The sequence below is a fragment of the Asparagus officinalis genome, unplaced genomic scaffold, assembly GCF_001876935.1.
Source record: "Asparagus officinalis unplaced genomic scaffold, Aspof.V1 AsparagusV1_Un608, whole genome shotgun sequence".
NCBI lineage: Eukaryota > Viridiplantae > Streptophyta > Magnoliopsida > Asparagales > Asparagaceae > Asparagus > Asparagus officinalis.
In genome coordinates this window covers 54,970-63,196 of record NW_017972870.1, presented here as the reverse complement: position 1 = coordinate 63,196, position 8,227 = coordinate 54,970, and the positions used below count along the sequence as shown (strand labels likewise).

Below are 8,227 nucleotides of genomic sequence, written 5' to 3'. Positions count from 1 at the left end.
CAGGGGATCTATCTGCAACAATAGAACTCTTTCAGGAATTCTATCTGCAACAATAGTACTACAGGCGTAGTAAGTTCAATTTGGCGATAGCAAAGGGGGTCTATCTGCATTTAACCCTATTTAAATTATTGGATTGCAACTCTCAACTGGGTGTTGTCTGTAGAAAATTGAGACTGATTGTTGAAACCAAGTCAATTGTTCCATTTTATTTTTATATTGAATCACTTGTGTATATGTGACCACTAACTTTCTGCAGAGCACTTGTTGAAGTAAAACCTGTACTCTATGTCCCAGAGAATAGAGAAGATGAAGATAATTTAATTCTCCCACCAACAGTTTGCACAGAAATACCAAATTATTGGGGCTTTGAGTACTCCAACATTCGTGATCTTTGCTGCCAGATATATACCATCCGTGGGAAGGCATGTACTGCTTTGATTTCTATTACAAAAGAGATAGCTGCAAGCATTTGTTTTGAAGCTGATCAGAGCATAGAGAGTTTTCAATGCTATGGCTCTGAAATTCACATGAAATCAATTGCAAAACTCTGTATCTATCTTCTTGATGGTATTCTTGTCGAGAAGAACTTTTCATGGAGAGAGATAATTGTAAGTTCCTTACACTTTTGATATTCATAATGGCATGAAGATCTGATTGCATGTATTAATATGTTGTTTTATATCTAACATAGATTATAGACCCTCAAATGTGACATATATGACTATAAAATAGATTATAGTCATGTAGCTTTATGATCTCTCACACTGTTTATAGTGTTATTAAACTAGTAGCAATTTCTTGTGATAATGTAAATTTCTCTGTTTTCTTTATGATTATTCATCATGTTCGTCATTCTCATCTATTTTTTCTTGTAAACTAATTTGCAGCACCTGAGGCTTTATTTTGCGTGGGAGCTTTCAGTTACTGCAGATGTCTTGTCTCACATATTCTCTGAGATACTCAATGAATTCAGAGAGTTAACGGGGAGAATTGATATGAATAAGGAGCCAATTTTTAGCATTATACCGGTGTTAGGCTCAGGAAGATCAGCGTCGATGGAGGACATAGTAACATGTGAGTTATTCGCAACGAAGTCATGAAGTTTGGAACGCTAGGTGTGTGTTATAGTCGACGTTGATTGATCATTTTCAATGTCTCTACTTCAAAACCGAACATGAAACATTCATTTCATGATAGGAAGTTTTCACGAGGTGAATCGGTGTTTTGTTTGCGTTATTTGTTGATGGTAATATACAGTATGAATGCAAGTATATTATGCTTCCACAAGCGATGGAAGTGGCTCGGTCACAAATATGAAGTATCACTTCGTGCGTACCGCAAATGATCCGTAGCTTAATACTGTTGTTAGTGCAGGTGATCGATCTGCCCTTAAATTTATGAAAGATGCAAAAGGCATGCTGCGTATCATTTTTCCAACTGAAAAGGGGAAAGGTGTGCGATGAAACTTTTTGTACTATCATTTGTTTTGCTAAGACATCCTTCAGGATTGTTTATTTCTTTTGTTACTGACAACTGGTGTAGAGTTTTCCTTTGATTTTTGGTACTGATAACTAGCGTTTTATTTTTCCCCTACGTAAAGATTTAGTTTCATTATATAAATTATGTATAAAGAAAAGGAAAGTAATGCTTTGTTTCTTCCTTTTCTTGTATGAAAGTTCTATGATTCTTTTGTCAAGAAAAAAAGGCAGGCATCTACTAAAAATTCATTGATGTACTACTAGAAAGTCGAGAACTTAAAGCATACGTCATAAATCATACATGATTTGTCATTTTTAAAACTTGCATTATGGCAACAATTCACTTTTTTTAATACATTCTCTTAACCTAATAACCTGGAAGCTGAAATAAATAACAAAATCGAGCCGTATCTTTCAAGCAGTGGTTCTTAAGTAACTAAACCAATGACTATGCTTATCAACACAACATCAAATTTTCTTAAGCGCCGGACATGGAAGTAAATAAATTCATGGCATTCATGCAATAAAGGGGGCATTAAATAGAACTCCACTTTATTTAAAAAAATTATAACTTTTTAAATCCAAGTAGAAAAAACACCTAAAACAAGTTTTCTCATATATTTCCACTTTATAAAAAAAGACTTTTTAATCCAAGTAGATAAAGCTAACTACATCAAATTTTCTTATATAGCAAAATTTTGTAGCTTTCAAATTTTGCCATATTATATGACAAAACTTTGTAGCTTTTGCAATTGTTTTTCAACCAAAGATTAAATTTGCACTGGAAATATATTTCACAACATAATTGCATATATCCAAACAAGAAATTCGAAGTTGATTTTTTGCAATAAATATTGCATGCAACATTGCTGCAATTTTTATTTTTACAGCAAACCGAACAGCCCTTAAATATAAACTTCAATATTCAGTATGGTATCCTAGAAAAGAAAATAAACATATAACAATAGAAGAAGATGACGAGACCGTTATCTGTTGAAGAAAAAGAACCAAAAGAAACAAATATTTAGAAACCTGCTTTTAAAATTTCAAAATTCCCATTGAACAAGCAAATTCATCATCCTGCTTCGCAACTCCAAACCCTAACTTCAAATAACTCGTACAATAAGGCAGACAAACATAAAACATATTCAAGGAGTACTCTTTAAACCTAAAAGTAACAAAACAAGGACAAAATGGCATCACAGCCGAAATACAAACTAAATCAGCAATAGATAACGATGTGTCTTCTAGGCGGCGGTCTGCTTCTTGAGTTTTCCAAGCTCTTGCCTGACAGCAGCTCCCCTCTGTTACAAAAACAACAGTCGCATACATATTGCATTATGTTTTCATAGCAAACAAAAATAATGCGCAGAAAAACAAAAAGGAATTAGATAATCCAACCTTGATCTTGGCCAACATGACCTTGAACCTGTCAAAGTCGTTCAAGGATGCTCTTCTCTTCTGCACAATCAACTTCCTTCCCCACGAGCTGTTTTCCCACTTGTTCTTCACATCTGCAATTTGGTAACTTTCTTCAGTAACATAAGCAACAGCAGGTGGTTTAAAATGTGCTCGCTCTAAAGAACAGGTCCACAGTACTTACCAGCAGCTTCCATTGCAGCAATTAAGGACTTCTTCTTAGGGATCCTCGGGATGTCAATCTTGATGTCGGTCAAGGTAAGCCTCTTAAAGTTCATTTGGCCACGAACCATGTCTGGGGCATCAACCAAAGCCTGAAGAAGTTTCGTTAAGTAAACACAACAATAGCACATGATTCATCACAGCTTGGAAATATAGCGTGAAAGCTGAGATATTAGATTCCAGGTTGTATCATTAACTGATTCTTAAGTCGTAAAGGGGAAAAAAACGTTTTGCAGATGCAGAAAAAAGTTGCTACTTCAATGGTTTTTTAGGGTGACCAAGAGAAGAATGTACAAGGGAAAGGAAACTTTAACAATGGAAGAATGCAGAGTGTCCATGTCATGTGTCTGAAAACATGAAATGTGACAGCAAGTCTTTTAAGAAAGAGTCAAAATTTTTGAATGGGTCCCTCTGAGCTTGCGATCGTGCTTGGCGTACACTGGCTTGGATATAGACAACCAAGCAGGTTGTGCCATGTGCAATCCAATCAGCCCCTTTTTCATATTTATTTTCTATGCTTAGCCGACAAGGGTTTTAACCTGATCTTCATTGCTACATACACTTGGATTGCAATCCCTTTATAGCTCAGCAATGAAAAGGGGGGAAAACCATGCTCAACAACATTATAAAACGAAAGTGATGATTTATGATGTATATTTGAACCTTCAAGGCTTCAACTTTACATTTACTGATACATAATAACAAACTTTGAGCCAGCTTGGACTTTTTGGACAAGGTGAGGAAAACACCCGAGGACAGCTTATTCTCTAACAACAAAGAACAACCTAATAGGCTAATACCATATTACAGAATTCTGTGGTTGATCATTCTTAACTGGAATCATCATGTTGGGGAACTCCGAGGACAGCTTATTCTCTAACAACAAAGAATAACCTAATAGGCTAATACCATATTACAGAATTCTGTGGTTGATCATTCTTAACTGGAATCATCATGTTGGGGAACTCCGACCAAGAGAGGCAATACAACATTTTCAAAAACAACTGAGAAATCATGCAGAATAGTCAACGCGGTTGCAATGGGATACGCTACCTATACTCTTGAAGAATGTAAACCATTCGTGGAATAAGACCTTTCAAACTACTTTTAAGTAAATTATTTAAAAATGATATGAAACACACTCTAGTGCTGTTTTATGTTCTTACAATTTTCCTACAGCCAAATAACAAACTACAGAACTCTCTTTCATAAGCCAGTTGATCATATATCCTAGACTCCTAGTCAAGTTGGAATACAAGTGGCGGGGATCTATGCTAATAAGCCAACCAGACTCATCCTATCTGGGTTGGCTTTGTCCTAAATGGTAAGGGAAAGCTCTGCACTCGTAAGCCAGTTGACATAATCTTAGTCAGATGATATTGTAATTTGTAAAGTTCGTGCTCATACGAATCACAAATCAACTGGCCTCATTCGAATCATTCAATCAACCAACATTGTTTGAATCAATTCAAATAACAAGCGACGAAGGTTTGTGCTATAAACTAGCTCACAATGTACCTGCAAAATCGGATACAGGTTGCATAGGTTCGAGCTCACAACTTAGCCAACTACATTCAACTGACCAAGTTTCACACTCACAGGCAAACCAATCTCATCCTAATAAAGCCAGACCACAAATATCACACCTTCACGCTCATAATCCAACCCACCTTGTCCTAATCAAGTTCGATACATTCCAAAGCGATCTATGCTTATATTCCTACTCCGTTGGATCGTAACTGTACTGCGAATACGCTACTAAAATATAAACACGCAAACATATATACATATATACTACTACTACAATATAAACAGATTTCTGATCCAGAATGCAAATCCATTTGATCAAATCCTTAAACAAGCGTATATCTTTGACGCTTTAACAATAGATTTTATGTTAGATCGTAAAAATTGCACAGGAACTATAATATTTTACCAAAAAACTTAACAGATCAAGATCTCTACATCCTAAACCCTAAAAAAAAAAAAAACAGATCACACAAAACATCAGAGAGGGAGCGTACTCTGTTCTGATCGAGGACGTCGACAATTACGACGAGCCTGCCATAATCCTTGCCGTAGTTGACGAGGGCAACTCGCCCGATCTCGACGTATCTCTTGAACGGCTACAATCGACAACAGTAAACGATTAACCAGACCCCAGATCAGCACGACAAATGAAAGAAATTGAAGAGAAACGGAGAGAGAGTCAGGGTTAGGGTTTTGATTTCTCACCATGGCGACGGCTGGAGATCGGCGGCGGCGGCGGGAGAGCGAGAGGGAGAGGAATTAGGGTTTTGACCTTCTAGTGGGCGCTTTATGTACCCATCCTTCGGCTTGAAATTAACAGAATTGCCACTGGATCAGTTTGGATTGGGCTTTATGGGCTCATTTGGGTCGGCCTTAGAGGTTGCAGACCCGACCCATCAAATATTCAGATCATTACGTTTATTAGACGGAGCTACCCACCCACCTAAGTGACCTATTTAATTGTTTCACAGTTCTTATGTACTTAGCATTGAGTCTATGGTCGAAGTTTTTATGATCCTATTTTTCATTCATAGGTTTTGTTCCTGCTTAAAAACGTTTAGATATTTTTAGGGTGTATTTTGTAAAATTTAAATTTTAAGAGTGTTTTTTATAAATTTTAAAAGTTTTTGTGTGTTTTCTGCAATTATCATTTTCTCAGCGGAATTTTTCTAATTTATAAAATATATACCCTTTGTAAGTTTTGACTTCTTAGATATTTATTAAAATTTGAATTTTTAGAGTGTTTTTCTAATTCTTGAAGCTTATTATGGTGTTTTTGCAAATACCAAAATTTTCACATTGCTTTTTATAAGTTATATATTTTATAATATTCGTAGGTTTGCATATTTCCAGTGTTTATTTCTTGTAAAACTTGACTTTCTAAGGTGTATTTTGTAATTTTAAAAATTTTAGGGTGTTTGTTGCAATTTCAAAATTTTCACGTTGTTGTTTGTAAGTTATAGATTTCATACTATTTATAAGTTTTGATATTTATGTGGTGTGTTTCTGTGAAATTAGACTTTTTTGAGGGTGTATTTTGCTATTTTGATACTTTTAGGGTCTTTTCTGCAAAATTTAATATTTTCACGCAACTTATAGATTTTGAACTATTTATAAATTTTATTGTTTCCAATGCATGTTTTTCTAATAGTTTGATTTTTTGAGGGTGCATTTTGCAAATTTCTAAACTTTTAGGGTGTTTTTTATAAATTTCAAAAAATTTCATGACATTTTGTACTTTTTTGTAAGTGCTGATATTTTCTGGGCATGTTTTTATTAAAGTTTGACTTTTGAGCGTGTATTTTGTAATTTTTCAAACATTTAGGGTGTTTTTACAAAAATCAAAACTTTCAGCGAGGTTTTTGTAATTTATAAGTTATAAAGTTTTCACTGTTCATACATTTCAAATTTTTATAAAATTTAACTTAATTTAGGTTGTTTGCAACTTTGAAACTATTAGGGTGTTTCTCACAAATTTCAAAATTTTCTTGGGGCTATTTATAGTTATAGATTGTGCAGTTATTTATAGATTTTGATTTTTCACGAAAGTGTTTTTATAAAATTTGACTTATTAAGGCCATTTTTGCAACTTTTGAAACTATTAAGGTGTTTTATGCAAATTTTAGAATTTTAGGAGATTATTTATAAGTTTTAGATTTTGTACTATTTGCAGGTTTTGATATTTCTTGGTTGTGTTTTGCAAATTTCATAAATTTAACTTTATGTGGGTGTATTTTATAATTTTTTAAACTTTTAGGGTGTTTTTGGAAATTTTAAAATTTTCAATTTGTTGTTTATAATTTATACATTTTTCATAAGTTTTGATATTTTCATGCATTTTGGTAAATTTTAAAATTTTAAGGATGTTTTTAATTTTCAAACCTCTTAAGGGTGTTTTCTGCAAATTATAAAATTTTCATAATGTTGTATGTAATTTATGAATTTTATAGTTTTCATAAATATTGATATTTCATGGGTGTGTTTTTGTAAATTTTGAATGTTAAGGGTTAAGTGATAAATGGTTTAAAGTTAAGCTGGTCGATGAGTTGACACGTTTACGATCCGATTAATAAATTGGTTTTTTCGATCGACACGTTTAGGACCCTATCTATATAAAGTAACACATACTCATTTATAACGGGTCAGGTCGGGTCGGGTCATAAATTACCATCCCTTTTGGATCCATTAGATTGTTTGAAAATCCTTATATTGCGCTTAACTACCCTATAGTTAAGCGCAACCCTATAGTCCCTTACGTTGCTCTTATATACCGTCACTTGTTTTTTTATAGCACTTATATACCCTGGAATTTTTAAAACTTTCATTTATATATCTTCACTTGTTTCTGGCAGTACTATGAAGAATGAAGAAACTGAGAGAAGAAGAAAAAGAAGATTTAAGGGGCTCTAGTGAGTTGTTTTCTTTCTGTGTGTTTTCAAAGAGCAATTTTCACTCTTTATATAGAGACTATTTTTCAACTCCACCCCCTTATGAACTGCCCTATATATTCTCCATATTCTTTTAATCCATTAACCTCACTATCTTAATCGCACGAAAATCTCAATTGTTGAGACTAAATTTGGTGATTTGGTCAAATATGGACTAAGTTAACATCACTCACTTGACCAAATTAAACCAAGTGATATGCTTCCCACTATTCATGAGATTATATGTTTCTTCTTACCATTACTCTCACTATTCGTAAAGAGTAACTCTTATTTCATTATTCATAAAATTTTACTTGGACTTATTTATTCATAAGTCCCATCAAACTTACATGTATGGTAAAGGATTTCGCTGGTATTCTTTTATCAAAAGATCAACGATCTTATCTGTAGTAAGGATATAAGTCACTTTAACTTCTTCCTTTTCTACAATATCTCGAATATTATTGTGCATATCATATTGTTAAGATATTTAGTTTAGAAGTTTTAAATTGGCATCGAAATTGGATTAGATTAGCAAATACCTTATTCACCCCTCTCTAGGGTAATTTCACGCATGTACATCCGGCAATTGTATAAAACCAAGCTCTCGCTCCATCGATTAGATCACCACTATCAGATTGCAAGTGCGTG

The 8,227-nt window shown here is 33.9% G+C and overlaps 2 protein-coding genes across 3 annotated transcripts in view; one reads left to right on the top strand and one right to left on the bottom strand.

Annotated features, from left to right (window-relative positions):
• LOC109827995 (diphthine--ammonia ligase) overlaps nt 1-1,324 on the top strand; it is a 10,029-nt gene extending 8,705 nt beyond the window's left edge. For both annotated transcript variants that reach the window (XM_020395018.1, XM_020395019.1), the window contains exons 11-12: nt 257-608; nt 888-1,324. In XM_020395018.1, the coding sequence (XP_020250607.1) occupies nt 257-608; nt 888-1,100 (565 nt within the window). In that variant the 3' untranslated portion in view covers nt 1,101-1,324. The remainder of the gene's footprint in view (nt 1-256; nt 609-887) is intronic.
• Nucleotides 1,325-2,492: 1,168 nt separating this feature from the next.
• On the bottom strand, nt 2,493-5,465 carry LOC109827997 (probable 60S ribosomal protein L14). Its single transcript, XM_020395022.1, has 5 exons — nt 5,355-5,465; nt 5,144-5,245; nt 3,082-3,211; nt 2,880-2,992; nt 2,493-2,782 (listed from the first exon to the last, which is right to left on the bottom strand). Exons 1-5 carry the CDS (start codon nt 5,355-5,357, stop codon nt 2,726-2,728), a joined length of 405 nt encoding a protein of 134 aa, XP_020250611.1. The 5' UTR covers nt 5,358-5,465; the 3' UTR covers nt 2,493-2,725.
• Nucleotides 5,466-8,227: the final 2,762 nt, after the last annotated feature.